The 23,710-nt window shown below is 49.2% G+C and overlaps 1 protein-coding gene across 5 annotated transcripts; it reads right to left on the reverse strand.

The window, feature by feature from the left end:
- Positions 1-2: 2 nt before the first annotated feature.
- On the reverse strand, positions 3-22,189 carry LOC125982271 (rho guanine nucleotide exchange factor TIAM1). Of its 5 annotated transcripts, none has more exons than XM_049742700.1 (28): positions 22,087-22,189; positions 15,760-15,886; positions 15,113-15,666; positions 14,692-14,969; positions 13,737-14,009; positions 13,439-13,673; positions 12,828-13,000; positions 12,325-12,549; positions 11,900-12,085; positions 11,149-11,277; positions 10,963-11,037; positions 9,501-9,668; positions 9,331-9,435; positions 8,749-8,830; positions 8,538-8,624; positions 7,642-7,866; positions 7,139-7,245; positions 4,231-4,446; positions 4,083-4,151; positions 3,880-4,005; positions 3,702-3,810; positions 3,452-3,631; positions 3,162-3,377; positions 3,033-3,091; positions 2,843-2,939; positions 2,628-2,715; positions 2,357-2,532; positions 3-2,281 (listed from the first exon to the last, which is right to left on the reverse strand). In XM_049742700.1, the coding sequence occupies exons 3-28, from the start codon at positions 15,657-15,659 to the stop codon at positions 1,836-1,838; spliced, it is 4,677 nt and encodes a 1,558-aa protein (XP_049598657.1). In that variant the 5' UTR covers positions 15,660-15,666; positions 15,760-15,886; positions 22,087-22,189; the 3' UTR covers positions 3-1,835. The 5 variants fall into 5 exon arrangements, with proteins under 5 accessions (XP_049598657.1, XP_049598656.1, XP_049598655.1 ...); XM_049742699.1 differs by having other exon boundaries at positions 9,501-9,671; XM_049742698.1 differs by having other exon boundaries at positions 11,125-11,277.
- Between the last annotated feature and the right edge of the window lie 1,521 nt (positions 22,190-23,710).

Below are 23,710 nucleotides of genomic sequence, written 5' to 3' on the forward strand. Positions count from 1 at the left end.
AGTGTAAATGTATAAAGTTTATTGTTGTTGCTGTCATACAAAGGATAATACTCCACGTGTCGTGTAGCAAAAAGTACAAAGACGATCAAAAGGGGATTGTGTCTCACAGTCCCAAAACTTAACGGCTAAGTTAACTGCATCACAATTATTTGTACAAAAAAAGCGGCTCACTGTCAGCGACTGTCATTTTGTTCTCAAGCGCAAAACAAGCCGTGAAACAGCGGCGCCCAGTGGACAAGAGGAGACACTGCAGGGAGGACTTTCAAGTAAACAAGGACCATTGCTGAGGTTTCAAAGGGGGCGTGGCCTACAAGATGGGAGTTGATTGGCTTTAGCAATGGAGACATTCATGTAAATTGGGCCTAAAACACAACGAGAGGGTACTGTCATGTGTTGCTAAGCTAAGTTGCTAAGATTTTGGTTGGCTTGCTACTTCCTGGGCTCACATTTTATGCACTTTATTTTGGCTCTGGTATGACTGGTTTTGCCCGTTCTGCTTTTACTTTGGCATGTCAACTTGTTTTTGCTCCATTGCCCCTGGCTATCGGGTTCCCTTTTATTTTGGTGAGTGTCAACTGTCCATTTCCTGTTTTGATTCTTTTGACCTTGGCTCTGTAGCTTTTATTAACGACATTCCATGACTTGAGTGGTTTACCTGTTTACTTTTGTGACGTTTTCTTCTTCTCGTTTTAGTCGATGACACCAAGCTGCCAAACTAATTTCAACTTTTGAGGCGTGTGAGGGTGCATTAACACTGCAGACTGTGTAGTAAACAATGAGAGCAGAAAGGCAATAAAGTTAACTGTATCTTTTTACAAATATTTCATATCAAAAGTGAGCATTTGGGTCTTATAAATATAAACATCCCGACCAATCAGTCCATCAATAGCGGCCGAGAACCACCTCCAGGCAAAAGTGAATGGCCCTTGAGTGCTAGCAAAAAAAATCATAAAAATAGACAGGTTCAAAGGTTCTGTGTGGAAAAATAGACTTTAGGGCCCTAAAAATAAGTCATCTGGTAGTGCTAAAAAGCAACGAGACTTTTACTGCTGGTAAACTGTGGATGTGGGTCTATCCTTCAAAATCAGCGGGGTTCTCCAACAAGCCTATTCTGGAAGCTCTGAATCGAGGTTGCCTTGGATCTCGACTACCTGGGATAACTTGCATCAAAATGGAAAACAGATTTGGGTTTATCCTTCAAAAGAAATTAGCTTCTAGTTCTAACTGTATATTCTGGAAGTTGGAGTTGACAACTTTGATCTGGGAAACTTTGGTCGTCTTGTATTATTGCTGGTAGACTGTGGATTTGGGTTTATCCTTCAAAAGAAATCGACTTCTCGCCAGAGTGTTGTGAATTACAATCGGTCGAGGGCTGAAAAACATCACAATATTTGATGGCTGCCGCTTTTAAAGGAGAAGTCAAGTCGAAACACAATACTCTGATTAATATTGTTAGATTGTTAATATTAATATTCGTGAAACACTATAAATTAAACACCTTTTTTTCTCCATCTCAGAAAAAACAGGTGGATTTTGGCTTTATTCATATTCCACAACATATTGGAAATAAACTTGACTTCCCTTTAAAAGAACCTTCAAAAATAAATAGACTTGAAATTATTAGGGCTTTTGCTCGAACAGAATATTCTGGAAATTTGGAGTGAAACTCAAAAGTGGATAGGATTCTTGCACTAAAGTGAAAATAGGGCTCATCGGTAATCCTCACGGAGGGGAAAGGCAGAAATCGCACACTCACATCATGGGAGGGTGTACCTAAAGAAGTGGCCAGCGCGTCCCGTCAGACATGATCGGCAGGTGATTGGCGTGCGCTGGCATCAGAAGACGTCGCTGTTGCAGCCGAAGTCGTCCCTGCGCACCCACACGGAGTCGCGTTCGGGCCCCCGCTGCGCCGCGCACGCCTTCAGCACGCCACGGATCTCCATGGCGTCCATCTTGGCGTCCAGTTCGCTGGTCTGCGAGGGCGCCCCTGTGGCGCGCCGTGACTTACAGTACTCGTCGTCGTCGCTCAAAATGTCAGTTTCCTTCACCTTGGCGCCGTTCTCGTACGGTTGCAGGTCGAACCGCTGCTCTGGCCACAGCTCCGAGGGCGCGGGCTGAGACGGCGCCGAGGGAGCGGCGGGGGGCACCGCAGGCGAGTCCGGGTCCCGCTGGTGGTTGTTGTTGTTGAAGACCGGGTCCGTGTCCAAAACCAGGTCCGTGTCAATGGTGAAACGGTTTCGCAACAACTTCCTGCGAGCCAGAGAACGGGACGGCGCTGAAGCTGTACACAGAAGACAGGAAGTTTAGTGACATCTTTTATTTTGGCAAGCATGCAACTTGAAGGGTTGGGGGTCACCTGCTCGGTTGACAGAGTGCTTCTGCGCCCCCTTGAGGGCGTAGAGCCGCTTGCCCCCAAAGGGGACGTACTGCTGACTAAGGGGGAGCGACTCGGTCTTGAGCAGCTGCCTCCGCTGCTTCTCCCTGAGGATGGAGTGCACCGCCTTCAGCAGATCCTTCTTGCTCTCCGCGGAACTGGACACAAAAAGGAAAAACCAGACCTCAAGTTCATTTAAATTCGATGAATGACAAAGTTAAATACGCGACCACATAGTAAATTAAATGCAAACCTGCAGCACAACTGGAACGTTCTCTCGGGTCGCCCCTCGGATTCCGACCTGGTGTGAACTATTTCGCACACGGCCGTGCCTTCAGAGTCTAGAAGACGAAGAACACGTGTAACATACAATCTTAAAATAATTATCAGTTAATTGCGATTGCTATTTTTCTATTAGTTGCTGAGCCAGCAAAACTCTCATAATGTAGCAGAATAGCGTTAACGTACTTGCGAGAGCGCGGACTTGCAGCGACTGGGTGGCAATCATGTGTCGGAAGCGGAACGGATCGCGCTCATCGTTCATGGACGCTCGGTGAGCGGAGCTCTGAGGAGGAATTGCAGTGTAGTGCGTTCATTAGGCAACAGGGGGCACTGGAGACAACTTTATCTTGATTTGAAAATGAACAAAGCTCCTCACCATTTTCTTCCTGTGCTTTGATGAGTCTTTGTACACAAACACCACAGCGGTTTTGAAAACTAAGATACAGAAATAAATGTTTGAAAAATGTCGCGTCGGTACGACATGATGATTTTTGTCGACACTTACCAAAGGCGGCCAATTCTGGGTCCTTCTTGCTCTTTCCTAAAGATGGCGGAGGGTTGATCCAGACCACGCTGGAGTGCATCAGCAGATCCCCCATGGATAGGTCGCTAACCTCCTTCTGCTCGCTGATGAGCTGATCGAACACGGCGCCAAACTCCTCGTGCAGCTTCTGCATCTCGTTGATGTGACTCGCTACCTTGTTCATCGCCTTCATGGCCACTGGAAAAAAAAACACAGCATGTCATGTCGTGCGCTCCAAAGTCTCGAGCAAGCGAGTGTGTGACAAATCTCACTGTCCAGGTGGTAGTGCTCATCGCTGTCGGGGTCGGTGAGGGAAAAGAGCTCGCGGAGGAGCAGGGGGTACTTGAGGACCCTCTGGATGGGCTTGATGAGATACGACTCCAGCGTGGACGAGTGCTGCTGCTTGGGGTTCCGCTCCGACAGGAACGCCTTAAAGTCCGGGTCTGTTTTGGCTGGAGGACACGCCGCGACGCCTTTTTCATGTTGACGTTCAAAAGCGAAGGCTGGAGAAGGCGCGCTTACCTTTGGCCAACACCTTGGGCACCTTGGTGTGGCTGGCGCAGAAGGCGCTGTAGATCTTGAAGCGGTCGGCGTAGTACAAGAACGAGCCGCCCAGGGAGAAGAGCACTTTCTGCGGAAACAAATAAGTGAGGTCGAAATAAATGCGTGACTCCTATAAAGCATCGTTTTTAATCACCACCTTGAACTGTTCCACTCTCTCCAGTTGGTCCAGATTGGGCACCAGTCGGATTCCGTCCTCCAGCGTCCTCAGAAACTCCACCTGGAAGTCCACCATCTCGCCCAGGTTGCCAAACAGAATGTCCAGCTAGGATAGATTAAAAAAAATAAAAGAAGAAAAATAGTCTGTCGGTTCGGTGGTGGTTCAGGCGGAGACGATCTTACCTCGTCCTGCGTGAGGAAGCTCTCCTTCTGGAGCGGCGTCAAGTAGCACTCGATGAGGCAACGCAGGTCCTGCACGGACGAGGAGGAACAAGCTCAGACGTTGCAACGAGGAGCGAGGACACACGGGGGATGAGTCAGCGGGACGCACTTTAACGTAAGTCTTCTCCGTGTCCACCAACTCGCTGATGACTTTGCGCAGCTTGTCGGCGTGCGAGAGCTGACGCTGAGCGCAGGACGGCGGCAGGGCCGACACCGGGCTGGGGGAGAGGGACGAGGAGGACGAAGAGGACGAGGAAGACGACATCGGGCGCTCGGAAGCGTCGTGGTGGCTGCGGTGGTTGAAGGACGACGTCTGCTCCGCGTTCTAAGGGAAGAAGCGCATGATGTAGAACATCGATGAAACCAGTGACGGAGCTTTGACTCTGTCAATCAAACAAGGTCAGAGTGTCAACTTTGACCTTTTCTCCAAATTGCACAGCGCTTCAAATGTAGGCTACAACCGCGAGTGACAGACAGGCTGCAGAGGCGAGAACAGACCCGTCTAAGCGCATTTGCACGCCTCGTCGCTCGCTCGCGCCACGCTAATGACAAAGCCCATTTTCCGTGGTGGTGTTCAAAACCCGTTTGGCAGCACTGGCGCATCTGGATGCACTCGCGCGCACACAGATAAAACATCTTCCATGAATCCAGCGCTGTTCCTCCACTAAAAAGCAACAAACAGTCAAGCTAATGGACAAGGACACAAAACTCTTTAACTGCTGCTCCCCTTTAGCGACATGCTAACACACGCCCAGCTAACATGAACCTAATCCAAATCAGCACAATTCATCAGTGCAGCTCACCAGGTGTAAAACATCACAGAGCAATTTGGACGCCCACTTGGAGCTGACCCTGGTCCTCCTTTTGGACCTCCTGAAGCCGGACATGCCGGCGCTCGGAGCACGGCTCAACCACCCGTCCAGGTGGGAGCCGACAAAACCCCCTTTCCGACGTCCCAAAAGCCGAGAAAAGGTGTCCGTCCCGCTGCGAGGTGCAGCAAGCAAGTTGAGAACAAGCAGAGGCGTCTCCGTGAGTTGAGAAACAAGAGGAGGAGACAGAAGGGAGGAGGGAGAGGAAGGAAGCACGTTCGCTTACTTGCTTATGTAAGCACCACTGACAGCAACAACAAACCAGATCAAAGAGTGATTGGATCAGCACTAAAGCGTCCCGTTAAAATCAACGCATAAACAGACCCCCCCCCCCCTCTTTTGTGCCGTCATGCTACTTCTCCAGAAACCTTTGCGCAAGTCCGCCGAGTCTTTTTTGCACAACTGCTAAACTGCAATGAAAGCTTCCATGTTGGACGTTTGACTCTGTCTTTCATTCCAAAGTCTCCACAACCTGCACAGACCACACCTGGTAGTGCACTTCAAACACACACAATTATGTAATCAGCAAGCCTTAATTCCAATTGAGTGATGCACACGAGTGTGTGAGGGTATCTGTGACAGCTCATTAGCATAACGGGTAGGAGGACCGCTTGTTTGGAAATGCTGCAAATTAAGTCAAAAAATACACCAAATGACGAGTCTTGACAAACGCGTTACCTTATTCCCGGAGCTGGTTCCACGCATCTTTGAAACAGCCTGCGGCTATGGAGCGAGGGTGTGTGTGTGTGTGTATGTGTGTGTGGCAGCAGTGCAGCGTGGTAGGAGGAGCTGGGAAGCAAGCGCCAACCTGTCGCCATCGCCACGCCCGCCAGCAAAAAGTGGGATCAACATGGATTAGTTAGGCATCACATATGCCAGTTCTTGGCTTGATGTGTACTAAATGAAAATAAACGTTGATTCAGATCAAGTGCTCACTTGACAAAGATTTTTTTTTTTTAAAAGCTATTTTGATCACAATGTAATTGAATTGCTGATTTCTTTATCGATTCAAATCTATTACAAAATGCTAAAAAGCTGCATTTTGAAATTTCTTTAAAAATATCTGGTTTTATTGATTTTGAGTGTGGCATGGTAAAATAAATGTAAAGAAAAAAAGGCATTTTTAGTAGTTCATTTGGGAATGAGGGCACTTCAAATTAATTCATGAGGGCTCCCTCTAGCGGACAGACTATGACAGTACAAGCAACTGGCATGCTTGCACATTAGGGAGAAGAAATAGCAAGATTTTTGAGAATACACTAAAGATGATAAATTAGCCAGCAATGCCTGTCATTTTGAACAAATCACATTTTTAATTTCAAAAGCCTCCAGGTTAAAAAAAAAAATAAAAAAATAGAAATGACAGGCGGACAGATTTCTCCTCTGAGAACGACGACAATCAGCACTATCATCATCTCTATGATTGCTGTTATCCCAAGTGATTACCCCCCCCCACCAGCCCCGCCTTCCTTTCTCCCTCTAGTTATCACATTTGTCGGCGGCGGTGGCGCTTTTGTCTAAAATAATGAAGCTCGTCTTCGCACCAGACACTCGTTTGTCTGTGCTAAATGACACAATGAAGCGACGACAGATTCGGGGGATAATTAAAAACGCTCTCGCCTTTGCCGCCGGGTGAGATGAGGTGAGACAAAAGCAAGGAAGGGAGAGGAGAAATGTGGCACGGAAAAAAAGAAGACCTGCCAGAATTTTGTTTGTTGACAGACAGCGTCCAAATTCCTAAATCCTTTATGCTAATGAGCAGCTGAGGGGAAGAATTTTACAATCTAGAAATCTCATTTAAACACACCGTTTACATACGATTCACGCAACCATAGCACATTTGTTTCACTTCCCCTAAAGTAACAGCTGTCACCATGGTGACAAAGGGAACCGAGGTGGCAAGGCAAAAGAGGTCCGCCGCTATTCTGCTAGCAAAAATCATCACAATGCTGAAGCGCTGATGAGAGGCGACGGGCTCTTGATTAATAAATCATACGCTTGTCTCACACCTGGCTTGGGGGGGGGCTTGAAAAACCTCTTGACAGCCAATGTCTGGGTTTGGGAGACCACTTTCGAGTGCCTCGTTGTTGCCACTGCATTGCAAGCTAACATAATCTCCTTGAAAGGAGCTATAAACATCATTCCTACCTTGTGCGCATAGATCTTCTCTTCAGGAGGATCTCCCGGACTCTGCGGGACCCCCTCGTCCAAAGTGTCATCCACGGTCAGACCCGAAACATCGTCCAGGATGTCCTCTGTGGATGCACGCATAAAAATGTTCACATCAGTTTGCTTGTGGTATTAAGAAATATATTTTCAAGGCAATTTCCTCCTTTTGGTCTAACCGGATACATCTTTGCCATTATGAGTAAATAACCTTCCAGCTGGCGTGTTTACTTCCGTCTGTCCTGACATGTGACAGCATCTCATGAATATGTATTAGCTTGCTGTATGTTAATTATTTAAAAAAAAAAAAAAAACGAGACTAAAAATCGTTGCCCTTGCACATGGATGAAGAGGACAGGTATTAAATTAGCAGTAGCTGCCACGTGGCTTTCACGAGACCATCTGGAAGGCACATTCACGAGGTCAGAAAAGTTAAACTTGTCAACCCCCCCCCCCCCTCAAGATGCATTGAGGGACTTCCCGACCTTGGCTCTGTGAGAAGATGTCAGTGGCGGTGCCAGCGGCGGCGGGGTCGGCGTCGCAGCGTCTGGGAGGCGGCGGCGGGCACAGGGTGGCGGGGTCCAGTTGGGGAAGGGCGCCCACGCTCAGCGTCAGGGTCTGGCATGCAAACGCCGCTCGCATGTCGTCCATCTGAAGGGCGGCGGCCGGCTTGCCGTTCAACAGCAGGATCTCGTCCCCGGCTCGGACACCTTCAGGGAAGACAGAGTCGACGTTAATTACTCGGCAAAATTAAATTTTTGTTTAAAATCTCATTGAAACCTTGACCGCTGAAAACAAATCATAAATCGACACCATACCTTGAAACCCGAAACGAGACTTGAAACCCGACTCCTAAATCTACCTTAGATTGAAATCCTAAACTTGGCTCAAATCCCTACTTTAAGTCAGCCCAGACGAAACACAAACATATCCTCTCGCCACCCGCGCGCCGCAGCCAATTAGCAGGCAATTAAGACAGACAGCTCACCTTTGTGCATGGAACACACACAAACACACACATCCACTTTTCTATATGTACACAAATGACACATTTAGCCTCAAGTCGTGACCTACTTGTCCGCAATGGGAAATGTCAGCTGTATAGTGGAGTCTTTATCGGACTGAAAGAAATAAAGCCCCCGGGCCCCACTGTGCGGCCGCTTTGTGTGTGCGTGTGTGTGTGTGCGAGTCTGTGACTACATTAAGAGAGACGGGCTTGGCGTAAAGCCTGCAGAGTTGGCCTGGTTTTCTTGCGTGATCTCTTTCAGTCTCCACACATTCTCCTCAGTGGATCAATGGAACATGCTGGCTGACCCACTAACATTGTGTGACTCAGCAGGCTGTGAAGCCTAGCATCATGCTAGGCTAGCTGTCACTGTACCTTTAGCAGAGGCCAGTCCGCCAGCTTTGACGTCAGTGATGTGAAGCCGCTGGGTGCCTTCCTCATCCAGAACAGACACTGAGAAACCTGAAGACAGGGGGAAAAAAAAATAAACCTAATGTCAAAACCAAATTCCGCTTGAAAACTTTCCGGAATCCCCAAATCAATCCAATTTGAAACGAGTCCGTTGCTCGAGGCGAAGCCGACCTACCGTAGCCCAGCGTGCACGACTCGGCTCGGTCGAACTGGATCAGCCGGGTGATTTTGGTGCAGATCTCGATCTCCTGGTAAAGCTGGAAAAAAAACCACAAGAAATCATCACGCTTGGAAACAAGCTCATGGTTTATTCAACTCTTTTGACGAGGCATTTGTGAATCAAGGTCACAGGGTCAGGGTGCGTGTGTCAAGATGTGAAATGAGAAAGTGATAAGCGTGAATGTTGATCAAAGAGGATGAAGAACACATCAGGCGAAGGTGAAAATAGGCCTTCAACAACACCACTGAATAATACTGAAGCCCGTAATGTTCATTTGAGATAACAAGCGCAACAAGCTCATTTGCATAATTTACCACATACGGTACACATGAATTTTAATGAGCGAGAGACATCGTTGATCCACTTGACAAAGATCTAAGCGTCTAAATGTGTTAAATGGGACTTTAACATGTTACGTTTACACTGACGACAAACGCTGAATCGAGGAAGTGAAATAAAAGTCAATAAAACGACGTGATGACATCAGACCAACTCAAATTAAGTCAAATTCCCCAAAAGGTCATTTCAACATCTCACCACATCGTAGACGTCCTCGTCGTGTTTGGGCACGTAGAGGAGCGTGCGGTCATCCACGGCCACCTTCAAGCGCAGGTAATGACCAGAAGGGTCCAATGTGTGTTTCTGCAGGATGACAACAGTCCTAAAACACTTCATCTCCAAAATGGAGTTACAATTCCCATGGTCACCTTGCAGACGGCGCTGAGGACCTCCAACGTCGTGTCGCCGGGCTGCACCACGGCCAGGATGGGCTGGTCGCCGGGTAGGCACACCCAAGAGGGGGCCAGGTTCTCCGGGAGCCACACGTCATTGTCCAAGGACAGCTGGGGAAGACTTTTCACCGAGCTCTCCCTCTCCTTCTGAAAACATAGACAAGTCATGTTTCCTGGAGACACTTGACAGTGTATACAATTATTTCTCAGAGCTAATACATAACTATTGAAATTAAAGAGCCCAATGGAAGATGCTGGTGGCCTCAAGCATCTGGAGGTCTAATTACAAAAGCTCATTTGTCATCCCCTTGAGCTCCCATGTGGCTCTGAGCCCGTGTGTGTGTGCGTGCGTGCCAATCTGGCAACCCGAGCCGCATCAACAGGACCTCACACATGGTGATCTTTCCGATCATATCAGGTGACAGCTTCCACAGATGTGAATGTGACTGTTTGGCTCTACAATCTGTTTTACAGTCCTACGGTCTGAAAAGGCTGCCATTTTGTGTTGAGGAGGCCATTTTGGTGCATTTGCAGGGGTCCTTCAAATAGGAATTTTGCTCGCCATTTTGGCCTATTGCATAATTTTTTTAAGCTTAGCTCAAATAGGGTCCTTTCAAATATTACATTTGATCCACATATAGTAGACAGTTGGGTGAAGAAAGAACTTCAGATTTAGTTTTTGGCAGGCCAAGTTGGCAAATTGGGCAGAATTGTTGTAAAACAAATGTTAAACAAGCTGTCTCCACAACGTCTTGACAATTTATCGCCTAAAGCCAATTTAATCTGCAACATGAAATTTCATTTTCTATCAGGAGTCGCCACATAAAAAAAAGTTTCAACCAACCTCGCCCTAAAATAGACAGGACGTCATCCATTTAGGTTTAAAGCGAGCATTTAGATAAGGTAAAGATCAAAATGTCCCTCAGGCAGACAGCCGGTTGATCGCCTTCGGGACCCGTTAACTTTAGCTCGCCCCGAGCGAAGGAAAAGAGGAGACGAGAAGGTGCCGATGAGGATGTGCTGTTTGACAGGCTGAAAAGATGGCTGGGAATAGGAATAATTGCATTACGTGCGGATCAGACGCCGAGCGGTTAGCGAGAGACTTAATCTGGCAGATAGCGTCAAGTGAAAGACGGGACCTCGGAGGAATGCTCTCGGATGTGGAAAGGTTCAGCCGTAGTTCCCCCATAATAAGCCAGAACAAAAAGAAAAGAAAAAAAAAACAACACAAAAGGAATCTGACTGAAAGGAATTGGGGAAATGGCAGCATGCTGCTGCTGCTTTTGGCCTCTGGGCAGTGGGGAAGCTTGTAAGCCGTTAAACATGCGCAGACTCATCAAACGCTCCAGTAGGTACAGGAAGTGGCAAACATACCAAATTAAAAGCTGCAGTGATGTAAAACCACGTGGAAATACGACAAAATCAACTCAGGTCTTACCGATTTGTCGCTGGCCGAGTCTTCGTACGTTGGTTCAGTGGGGGCTTTGGCCGGCTCGACGCCGTCAACAAACACCTGTGAAGATTTAGAAAGTATGATGAGCGCGTTGACGAGAACGAGGCGCTCTACAGGGTAGATTTGCGCGGGTTTGTAAAAGTCCACCTGGGTGACGGTGGATTGCGGCACCTTGGACTTCCTGCGGGAGGCGGTGTCGATCCCCCAGAGCGACGAGAAGCGACTTCGGCGTTTGCTGAAGGTGCGAGAAGGTGTGGCTTGCCCGCGCCGCTTCACGCTCAACTCCGTGCGCGCCGATACCTGAAAGAACGCAAAAGTACATTCCATAAATTCAAATAAGACTTTTTACACTACTTCGTTTATCTTTCCACATAAAACGAACTAGAAAAATTTTAACGTCAACAAAAACATCAAAACGATATCAAATAAATCAAATAAATCAAATCGCCTATATTCAAATGTTGTGAGCTACAGAAATGCTAGAATAAAAGATGAGCAGCAACATTAATATACAGCACCGATTTGAAAGCTTCACAATTATGTCTGCAAATAAAACGGACGGTGAGGGGGGGGGGGGAAATCAATTGCGTGTTGATGTCTAATAGTGTGAGACAGCAGGAGGGGGCAAGTGAGGGGGGATATGGAGACAAAGGAAAGGAAGGGAAAAGGATGGAGGGAGGGAGATGGAGGTTAGAGACAGAGAGAGACTTAAGCCTGTTTGGTGAGAAAGCGCCTCGGGGACGCTTCATATTGATCTGCCAATCAACACCATCAAACTGTCATGTGTGTGTGTGCGTTCTTTGTTTTCCGGATAAGATTCTCCCCTTTCTCATAAAACCCGCAGCATTGATTTAGTGAGCCGCATGCTGCTTCACTGAGCCATTATGGGACCTGGTGTTGTTATCACGTGTGCGAGTGGTACCAGCGCGTGGAAGGAGGACACGGAGAAGATCCCAAGGCGTCCCATGGCCAGCTTGGTGGGGCGCGAGGCGAATCCCAGCAGGCGCTTGGGGTTGGGGGGCTCGCCTCCCTGCAGGCTGGCCAGGTAGCAGCGGCAGCGGAACAGGTCCATGTGGAAACGCTCCAGATTCTGCTCCCACAGGAAGATCTGAAGCACAAAAGGCCACGGTGGCTTGAACGGCAAGAACAGAACATGGCGCCTGGCTCCACAAGTGAGATGTGGGAGTGATGATGAAGATGTCCAAGGCAAGGTGGGCCGTGGGAGGTGAAACACACAAAACGATGATAACGCAGCAAATTATATCACGCTTGTCCAGACACACTGAAGACCTTCTGCCAACTTTGCTGTTTTTCCAAAAGTGACCAAATATACAATAAGGGGCCTACTTGCTCCAGGATGGTCTTCCTCTTCTTGGCGTCGGTGACGGTGGACAGTTGCATGTCGCCCATCTTCTTCATCTTCTCGTCCATGTCGATCTTCTGCTCCAGCTTGCGGATTTCGGCGCGCAGCAGGCGCACCGTGTCGTCGCGGTGGTGCTGCCGGGCCAGGGCGGCGGCGCACGCCGAGTGGATCGCCGTGATCCAGTTCTCCAGCTCCGTCTGACCTGACGTCTGAAGGGAGACAAAACGTACGATATTGATATTGTTGTTAAAGTCAGGTGGTATGCAAATGAGGTTCGGGTGAGACCGTGTGATAGCGGCGGCGGTCGGCCAGCTTAATAAGATTCCTTCAGGGTGTCTTTGTCCTCCATTTAGTGAGTGTGACAGGTGTCGGCATACAAATGGCAAATTGTCACAGCTCACAATGCTCAGCGACGGCGCGCCCTTTAAGCACGTCAGCGCGCCCGTACGGACGTGCCGCACATATTTAAGGCGTGGCGTCCTCGTACCTGGAAGAGGAAGGCGTCTCCGGCCGAGTTGCTGAGGCAGAAGACAAAATCCTTCTTGGGGTGTTCCGGAACCGCCTGCACGATGGCGTTCTCGGCCCAGAGCGCGTGTTTGGGAACGCTGGTGTGGTCGATGCCCGAGCGACTGTCTGACTCGTACAGGAACAGCGTGCAGCCTGCAGAGCATGCAAAAAAAAAAAAAAAAAAAAAACACCCGTCAGTCACTGTAAATTTTCCAATCTAACAAATTTGTCATCTCAAAATATTCATCAATCAAAGATAGTTTTCATTCAACTTGAGTCTCAAGATAAATCGTCTTCCTAGTGGTTACAAGTGGAATTACACCAAATAAAAATTGAGAGCTCCACCAAAATAGAGTAGCCCAAAAAATGTTGCAAGGGCAAATACAGTGTCAGCGCGTCCTGCGCACGCCACAAGAAGTGATTTATTCATCTGCGTGGAGATGAGGCAATGCAGTTGTTGTGCATTTCACGAGGATGAAACGGATTAGACAAGGACGCCGGCGTGAAATTAAACGAGGCGGAGGACGGAAAATGGAAAACACAGACGAGGCGCAGCAGACAACCCCGCTCAAGGTCACGCGGGCTGAGTACCTTTGAGCGAAACCCAGTAGTGTTTCCATTTGCGTCTGGTGGCCGGCTCAACCTTCTTGCTCTTCTTGTGGACCAGGAAGTTCTTGACAGCCAACGCGCCGGCCTTTCGTACCGTGCTGTGGGCGCAGGCCGAGGCCACTGCCGACTCCGACGGGTAAGCGCTGCTGAGCGTGCCGCTGCTCTGCTCGTCGCTGACTGCTGAGCACACCTCTAAGCGGTCCTGACCTCGGTGTGCCTGATGAGTAAATATTTAATCACGAATCAATTGACAGTTAATCAAAGCACAATTCAAACTAACCCAGACTTGATTGTCGAGCTCCTTGCGAAAGTTCTCGTAGACGCCTCCGCTGCTGCCCCGCGCCTCCGCCACGCCGGCGCTGCTGCTTCCGCTGTCGCTGCCGTTGTGGAAGAGGGCGCTCTCGACGGCCGAGTACACGGAGAAGGACGCCGACATGGCTTTGCAGCGCCGGGACAACGGCTCGCCGTCCGCCGCCGCCTCCGTCTCGGCCGTCACGCCGTCAATGCCGCTGTCGCCGTACTCGCTGCCCTCGCCCAGCGCGGATGAGATGTCCTGTCAAGAGGAGGAAGCAAGTCATAATTAGCTAAGCTAAACCGATAAAAACTTTTTTCCAGCGGGGAACGAGCGGTATGCCAATTTCACAATAAAGCAATGGTGGAACATCACTCAGCATACAGGAGCAGCTTGTTGGTACAAACACAATGTGGCCATTTATGTTACATATATAGAATGTGTGTGTGTGTTAACGCTTAAGAGTGTGCGCCTGTGTTTCCGCTGGAAAGTTTTCCACGAGAGGTTCAGTGTCCTCTCCTCAGAGGTCGTCTTAAGAAACTGAGACTCTCTTCTGTTTCCTCCATGTTTTGCCGCCTTGTCGTCTATTTATAGCTGCTGTACTCTCCCCCCCCGACCCGACACACACACAGACACACACACGGACATGTCTGAGTGAATTTGTGATGAGCACTTAGGGTGCAGCTTGGGCTTTTTGGGAAGGAAGCTTCTCTTGTTGTGGACTTTGCTACTAATGTGACGATGACACAAAGTGACTGTTGTTGCTTTAACAAATCTCCCGGTGACTTTTTTGGAGTCAATCAGCTTTTTGCCCCAAAGACGAATTCAATTAAAAATTAAACAAGTGTGCGTCTTCGGTTTGGAATGTGTACAACCCTGGAGGGACAACATGCAAGTGTTATATAAGTAAAACATTAAATGAATAAAAAGTTTGTTGTTTGACCTGCGTGGTTTGCGCACGGCGTCCCTGAAAAACAGGCCGCTGAGGCGGCACCGGCGCCGAGCCGAGCCCCGACGGCCCCTCCGAGAGGCAGTGCGAGCGTCGGCAGGGGAGCGTGAAAGCCACGTATGTGCCGCCGCCGTCCTCCTCGCTCGGAGACATCGGCCCCGTCTCGGCGTCGTCGTCCTGTTCGACGTCTCTGCGGCGTGCCCTTTGGCCCCTGAGCTTGGCGCCGTGGTGGCCGCACAGGTGGTCCAGCGATGAGGCGCGCTCGGCTACACCTGTCACACGCATCGGTGCGTATATTCAAAATATGGCATTTCATTTTATTTCCATTTATTGTATGATGCTGCAGTCCATCCTTGAATTCAGCATGAAATAAATTAAAGAGGGCTGAGAAGTATGATGTAACTAAATTCCGCACCGTTGGGTCCTCTGGGCTGTCGGCTGAACTGCTCCTCTTCCTCTTCTTCCTCCTCCTCGCCTCCATCCACCATCTCCTCCGTGCTGGTCATGTGTTCCTGGCTGAGGTCCGACAGCGAGAACTCCAGACTGTCCTCCCTCCACATGTCGGCCGACTTGGAGCGCTTCTTCTTGAAGCTGGACGCGTCGTCACCCGGCGCGGGCGAGGAGGCCGAGGCGTCGTGCTCCTCGGGCCTCAAGGTCATGGCCACGCGCTGAGTCCAGTGCGGGTTGGCGCCGAAGCGGGCCAGGCCGTCGGTGTCGTCGTCCGGGGCGGCGTCCAACGAGCGCGGGATGCTGGGCGTGCTGGAGGAGCGTGTGGACGCCTCGGAATTGCGGTGGCGCTCGGGCTGCTTGGCCGACAGCGAATGGCGAGGGCGGCGTGCCGCCGGCCGCTTGGAGGCCGACGACAGGCGGAAAGAGCGCGACGACGTGTTCTTGCGGGAGAGATGTCCGGCGGAGCCGCCGTGGAAGGCGTTCTCGCCGTTTTGGCTCTCCACATTCCCCATCGTGCAACTGCAGATTACATGACACTTTTATCAACATTTTGAGAAATATTTACCTTATTTTCAGAAATATACATTAACAAAATAACTTCAGAGTTCCAACCTGATGTCAAGGTCTAGGCCTTAGCAGCATCTCAGCCTCGCCATCTTGCAAGCGTATCATTCTCCGCGTCACGCTCGCAAGGCGGCGAGCGCAACGATTAAGACGGCAGGGAAAACCTCACGTTGTCCTGTAGACCAAAAAAAAAAAAAAGGGCTAAAAGTGAGACGCATGTACAGAGTCCAGCAAGTCCTAATGTCACACCACACCTCTTTGAACTCCACCCTGGAAACTCGCAGCCCCGCCACAAAACGTTCGGGCATGTGCGCACACGCCAGCCCGCTTTGCAACCTCGCCAGGAAACATACATCCACTCGTATGCCCGACTGAGCGCGGCGAGCAGAGCGAAAGGATGAAAGTGACTGTGATGTCACGTGATGCAAACGACACGTAATAATTGAAAGGCAGCGGCGAGAAGCGCGACATCACTTCTGCCGTGCGTTACGTTACACAGCCTTGCGGTGTCACATTAAAGAGGGAACGCTTGAAGGAAGTTAAATCATGCAGACGTCTTTGAATGTTTGTTTAGCTTCATGCTAACAAACAAAGAAAAGGAGCTGGCGAATAGCTTAAACATAGACGGTGGCGCGACACTTGTAGACAGACAATATCGCAATACCTCAAGGCATCCTGTCTTGATCCTCTGCCAAGAGTTCATTTTTACTTACTGAGACGTTTTGACCAGGTACGTCTACGTTATACCGCCACCTGGTGGCCAAGCCACCAAACAAGTGGCACATTTATCACTAAATTAAAGCAAATTTCAAGGAATGAAAAGTATCACTTTTAAATGAAAGAGAAAAACACACAAAAAAACTACCACGACCCCTTGAGGCCTTTCTATTTCCATACCTGTTCAGCATGTGTACTTTGTGTATGTTTGAAAGCCGTCTGAGTACACAAGAGGAACATTCTTGCTTTCCGTCTCAGTGTTTACTCTTTTTTTTTGTTGACTTTCCTTTGCCCTACAGCGAGGTGTGTGTGTGTGTGTGTTTGGGGGTACGCAGCTATGAATAGAATGGTGTGTGAAATGGAAGCAGAAGCGGATGCTGCGTGAGGGGGTGAGGGAGGTTATTGGTGCTGAGCTTGAAGTGAAGACAAGTGGTTTTGCCTCAGCCTGGCAGCGGACTCACTCGATTGTCTCTTTGTTAGGATTATTTTTGCTGGATGGTTCGACGTTGGAATTTTTAGCAGCGACACTTTGCAGGTTGCAGCGTTTACGCACGCAAGCTAATTACAATAACTTCAATTCAAAATAATATTTCGGCAAAATGCAAACTAGCCAAGTCTCTCTCATCTATAAACAAAAGGAAACGCTGAGTTTAATTTGTATGATTCTTGAATATCTTGGGCATGCTTCTTGACTGCCTTTTTTTTTTTTTTTTTTTTTAAAAAGATGCGTTCCCAAAGTGAATCACTCTTGAATACCGACACTTTGCACTCCACCCACAGCGCATAAATCATCATCGCGAAGAGGTGTGCATGAGTCAGTGCCGTCGCCTCCTGGAACAACAACAACTTGTACCATCTGTGAAAAATGTGAAATTACTTTGACGGGCTGGATGTTCTGCTAAGTGGTTGTTTAAAGGAAGAGCTAAATGCTAATTAGCTGGTAAGGCATTGTTAAAGTTTGAACTTTGGGGATGGTGCCAGTAGCCAGTACCAAACGTGCTAGCTTGTTTGCTAGCTGCACCTAGCCCTGCCTGAAATAATAGCACTAACAAGCAGTCATGAAATGGTTTGAAATACGAGACTGGCAGGTGGACTGATTTTTCCCTGACCTCCGCGTGGACCTTTGGGCCACTTTGCCCCTTGCAAAGTCATAAAAGCCACTGACGTAGTCCCTGAGCTTCACCTGCCCTCGGGGCATTTCCTGCACCTTTGACATTCCTCACATAGTTAACTCCTCAACCTCTCCCTGCCCATTGAAGCAAGTAGCTGAGGTTGACACTCTTTCTCTGGAAGGGAGCCGGAATTCCTGAGAAGAAGAAAAGTGGGATCTGGGGATATTTCAAATTCAAGATCAGACATGCTTGTAGGCTAGCGGGTTCTCAATTAGCATAGCATCATGACATGTGCGTCAAAGAGGCTCCACGCCCACACTCTGAGACATCAACGGTTGGGTTTCCCGGACGGGAGATTAGTTTCTTATTCATGCTTTCGGGATCTGACGAGCCGTCACAAGCGCAAATCGTCAGGCTCCCCAGCCCTCGCAGCCTCCGTTCCTGACACACAAACGACGTCCCGGCTGCTTTAATCAGACAGCGTTTAAAGCTTCATCGGTGCTCGGCGTTGAGTGGCACAACAAAGCTTCTGGTTTCCGCATAAAAGTACAAAAACGCTAGGCGGGAAACGGGATTAGCGTCACAGAGTTCGAGATGCGCAATTGCTGCCAATTGCTGTCGACGAGCCAAGCCAATCTCACGGGAAAATGTGAGTGACAGCCCGTCCTAAATCCCGATGGCATCGTTTTCCGCACGCCATTTCGGTACATGGCGTGTCATGCGGCGTTAAAGACGTGCAAAATCCTCAGCGGGAAAATTGCGGCCAAACGTGACAGCATGGGCCGAGCGTATGTGGGAGCATCAGGCACTCAAATTTTCTTTGACTAACGTGGGATACAAAACCACAACATTTGAAGGTATCTGACGATCGAGTGCTAACGATAAGCGCTAACGACCGATTCCCTCCACTCTGCTCCTCAAGTGGCGCTAACCTCATTAAAGACGCTCCTCCAGGAGATTACGTCGCACGCTTCTCAGCACAACCCACTGCCGTCTGCGCTACGGTACAGTTGGGGATTACCATAATTTAAAATAAAATCCCCTCAGGCACCATTACGAGCGTGGTGGTGAGGAGGGGGGTTCCGACGCTCCGCTAACTCAGCGTAGATCCGACAAGACAAACACCAAAGATTTAAACCTCCGCCGATGATAGAGTCACCGACTTCCCGGCTCGGGAGGTGGTAACGGTGGCAGCGTGAACGATCAATTACTTGGCTGTTGAGGTCGGACCAGACCAGAAGGAGCAAAGTCCCGCTCTGTTGGATTTAGTGCGAGACAATCTCTCCGGCTAAACTCCCCGAGAAAGGATACCGTATTTTAATCCGTGGTATTTTCACACGTGAGAGCTTATCTCGGCAAATCCGCGGGACTTTTAACCCCGCCGCCAGACAGGTGCGCTTGTCAGCAAATTGCGGGGCCTCGGTTTCATCTGAAGAGTCGGCGAAATAACAGCGAGGTTGAGTGGCCCACAGCGTCGGATAGCAGGCGAAAGGTAGACATGACGGATAGCGCTGATGGACTGATGAGAGGCTCTTAGCGGGGGGAGGGGATGGAGTTGGGGGTGCGCAGGTAGACTAATGAATGTTGGGTGGGGGAAGGGGATCCGTGAATAATGGGGCAAGGGGGGGGGGGTTTCCTGTCTGTTCTTGTGACTGCTTCCATGTAAATTTACAGAATAGTCACAAAGAAGCAAGAATAAGCAATCAAAAATGAGAAAATAAATGTAGCTGTGCCTTTGTCGCCAAGTGTGTGTGTGTGGGGGGGGTTATCTTCATACGTCCCCGCACCTGAGTCAACACGGCTCTCGCAAACAAATCCAGGCCGAGACAGAGGACAATGCGACGGCGAAGAACTCTCGGTGAGAATGTTGCAGACAAACGTCATCCGACCGGAAAGACCTGAACACAAATCAGCGGCGCGTTGGCAAACTTAATGAGCTATTCTCTGATGCCAAAAAACGGGAACGTGAGAACAGTCGCACGTCCGCCACCCTTCTTTCTCTCCGGCACACATCTGCCGCTTTCGTTGTGTTCGTTCACCGGGCGAGCGCCTACGCCCAAGATCATTATGATACCGGTTCGACTAAATACTGTACCGAGTCAGTGTTGGGTTTCGGCCTTCTGGATGTCATTTGAACATGATCCCACTTTCACTCACGCGATTGTATTTGTTAGCGATACGCAATTCTCCGATTTGTACCCCGTGGCTAAGTGAACAGGACGTATTGATTCCTAATTTGTCCATCGGGATTTCCGGACCGCCTCGGTTTCTAGATCTGACGGCAAACTCAAAATCGGCAACTTGGTTCAGCGCTTCACAAAAGCTAGATGTTGTCTTTTTAAAGACGTCTTGGGGACCAAAAGTGGATGGTGTTGGATCCAGGTCAGTGGTTCCATTTCCTGATGGAGAGCGCTCACACACACGCTCTGGCTTATTGTCGGGGATGGTTCGCCGCGCCGAATGGAGCGTGGCCTTTCGGCGCATTAGCGACCTGCGTGGGCTCAATGTGACACTGACACCCAATGTGAGGCCTTAGGGTGAGGGGGGACAAAGTGACCCTACACACATGAAAATAAGCATGGCATGATCAAACAATAATGAATGGCGAGGCTGCATTGCAGTGCTTCGCATCACTTCCAGGTCAACGGGCAAGAGGGAGGGAGCGCCAAGAGGAGACCAAAGTCCCTTTCGCACGAGCACTTTCGACAAAACGGGCGCATCGGGGACAGACACGTACGTGCGTGCTGTAAGGCGACGCCGATTAAAGCTAACGAGTGGACGCGGCCGGGCTGTCACGCTGATGGACGGAAATGGAGGCGGGAAGGAAGGAGGTCAAGAAGGAGGGTCAAGTCCATCGTCGTCACAAGCAGACAAAAAGGGGGGAAATGAACGCACCCCTACGCCCCCTCCCCAGTCATGTCAAGGTGCGCGCTGCTAGCAAAGATGACAACCGGCACAACCGGACCGGCCGCATCGCAAACCAACACGTGTGTTCCTTACTGTCCATGCGGTGTGTGTTTCAAGTATTGATCGGCCTCTGTCTATCTACCTGTGTCCATCCATCCATCCATCCATCCCTCCATCTATAACACAGCTGGCTGGATTATGCTCATCAGTCGTACCATCCATCCAGCAACGCTATCAAGTCCATCCGTCCGTCTGCAAGCAATCCGACGCTCACTATAACGAACATACAGAACAAACATCACCGCCGTCGACTGTCAGTTCCGTCAAGCATGCTTTGTGTAGGAACGCGCGCACACACACGCAAACTCCGCTTGATTGCGTGTGTGTTCACATGGTGGGCGGGTGGGGGGTCTTCCTATATAAGCCTTTGCTGAGCAGAGGGGGGGAAAAAAACGAGGGAAGAACATGAAAGGCCGGAAAGACGAGCTCATCTTCCTCCGCCAATATGACTTCATTTACAAGAAATATGTTTCGTAATACTTTTGTCATTCGCGTTGTTTTTATTCGCCGGCATCGCTCCGCTCCTCCGCTCACGATGCGTTCAAGGACTGCTGACTCGGTGATTTGCATTCATGGCAAACGTGGATTTCGCCGGTACCTATTGTAACATCAAAATAGACGGATCAGTGATGGATTATCGATCGATTATCCGCAAAAGTACCCGAAGGCAACAAGCTCGCCTCGTCTATTCGCACGCGCTATAGGTGACTTCGCAGCGGGGGCAGAGTATCAAAGTGGGTCACTCGCTCCACGCGCACACACACTTTTACAGAACACACACGCGCCACAGGGCTCGCCTCCTCGAGTCCCATCCCCCCCCTCCCTTTACACGATATTAGCTCGACTGTACGCGCACAGAGCACATGCTTGTGTCAGTGCGCACACACCCACCCACACACACACATACTCATTGACGGGGGATAATCAGAGTGTGCGAGATAATGGCTTCTTTGCCTCCGTTCTGCAGCCCCGGGCTTCGGTTAAGTCCAAAAACAAAGTGCGCACGTTCACGCGCACTTTTGGACGGACATACGCAAACACACTTAGGTTTATCCGCCACTATAAATCCTTTCACGGGTCACCTATTTTCAAACAGTGCTGCAAAGTGACCAGGAAGTGACACATTTTCAATATGACAGTCAAGTTGGGGGTGAATAAAGATATCGGCTCTATTGATTGGTACATATTGTTAAATATCAATATACGTTGATGCGTAACATTTGTTCAAATGTGAGTTTGAGCGACCTTATGAGATGGATGGTATTGATAATTTTGTATTTAATAAAAACAAATACGGAATCAAATGGAATGCCCGGGAAGTGTTATCAGGAGAGATGTCAGTCAATCGTGCTGGCGGTTAGTTGTTATCGTACGTGCGTGAGTCACTTTTGAACATGAATGATTGATAAACGCTCGGCCCACTGAGCATGCACGTAAATAAATGAATAGTGGCGCTCGTGCCTTCACGTCGGGATTATCCCGACACACATGGGCTGGAGTCAAACGAACACATATGGGTGAAAAACCCTAAAAAAAAAAAAGTGGTTGGAAATAGAAATAAAAAGCATGCGGGCCGTACCTCAGTGCAGCGGTTGGCCAAGACGGGAGAATCCAAGCGGTAGTCCTGCACACATTAAAGCGCACACATGCTGCCTCCTTGCACGCCCAGACTCGACTGAGAGCTGTGTGGAGAGAGAGAGGGAGCGAGAGAGAGAGGGGGGTGGTGAGTGTGTGTATGCGAGAACCCGCCTACCCACACACACTTACACACTCCTCCCTCAATTCGCAGCGGACTGCCAGCATGTGTGTGTGTCTGTCCTCCCTTTAATTGCTGCTCATTGGCCACAAGACTCACACACACATTTTTTTGCAATAGAAAGTTGTGTAGGGCAGTTTATCCCCAAACTTAATTGGTTCAAGGGAAATTTTTTCAAATGCCTCAAAAAGTACACTAGTGACCCGACATGCAAGTAACATTTGATCCATGATCACACAATTATTATTTTTTTGAATTATCGTATACATTTGTGAGGAGCTTGACCTTGGTCATCGGTGGGGGGAAGGGAGGAATGAAGCGAAGCTACATTCCGATTTTGCTAGCAGCTCGGGAAGTGCACACTGAAAAAGACTAGTCATACAACATGGAAAAAAAAAATGGTTCAATTTAGCAGGAGGCGTGTCTATCATGACCGGAGCGACCATTTTAGGATAAGTTCTTTGACCGATCTGTCGCATGTACTAGTCGGATTTAATTGTTGTTAGTTGATTTCCGGTGGTAATCTAAACCCTGCTTGATGATGAGCATTCATGCAGAAAAAGTGAGATGTTGGCTGCGGGACAAACAAAGATTGCATAACAAGCTGCTGATCTTCATTCTGTCAGAGATCAAGCTTCTGCATCCAACGTTTGGATGTGAAAATATGACGGCGGGAAAGGACAGATGCTTTCAACGCGACCCTCGGCGGGGGTCCGGCTGCAACAGGAAGCGGGCGATTGAGCGGGGTCATAGAAGACCGCTTCCCACAGAACTAGCCAAACATGGCGTTATTGGCTTGTAATAGAATTAAGGGGGTGGCGTGGAAGCGATTTAGCGGATTAAAGGCCGCCATGGCGTGCCGCGACAAGCTGCAGCGCTAAAGGCGCAGGTGGAGGATCGTTATGCAAGAGCGGACGACGGGCAGACGTGATGACGTTTTTTTTTCAGTCCGCATTGTTTGTGAGTTTTGTCCTATGTTGCCACACCTGAAACCAGCCGGCGTCAGCGGCACTTGTTTTATTACATAAGGCTGAATGACATTCCAAACTTTTGCCGATTCGCTCAAGTTGAAATAAAAATGAGCCAAAGTGTTCTTCTACACTTTATATGCGTTGTGCAAATTGATAGTTAGCATAAATAGCTAGCGACACGAGCAATCGCATTAGGCGTTGGACATAAATGACCGAAAAAGATTTTTTGGATTATTTCTAGTCGTTCGGTTTATCTGTCGTGAGCAGCCATGTTGGGTTAACGGCGAAGTGAACTATCTGGTCGCCCGATTTTTTTTCAGCAGCTTTGCCAGATAAAATAGGCTGAATGCATAATGTATGTATTTATATACTTCTGGCCAAACAAGACAACACACATGCGCGCTTGGCTTCTCGTATGACACGGCGGCTTGCAGAGTTCCGCTTTCGCCCCGGGGTCATGTCAGCTAATCCCTGTC

The sequence above is a fragment of the Syngnathus scovelli genome, chromosome 15 (assembly GCF_024217435.2).
Source record: "Syngnathus scovelli strain Florida chromosome 15, RoL_Ssco_1.2, whole genome shotgun sequence".
Taxonomy (NCBI): domain Eukaryota; kingdom Metazoa; phylum Chordata; class Actinopteri; order Syngnathiformes; family Syngnathidae; genus Syngnathus; species Syngnathus scovelli.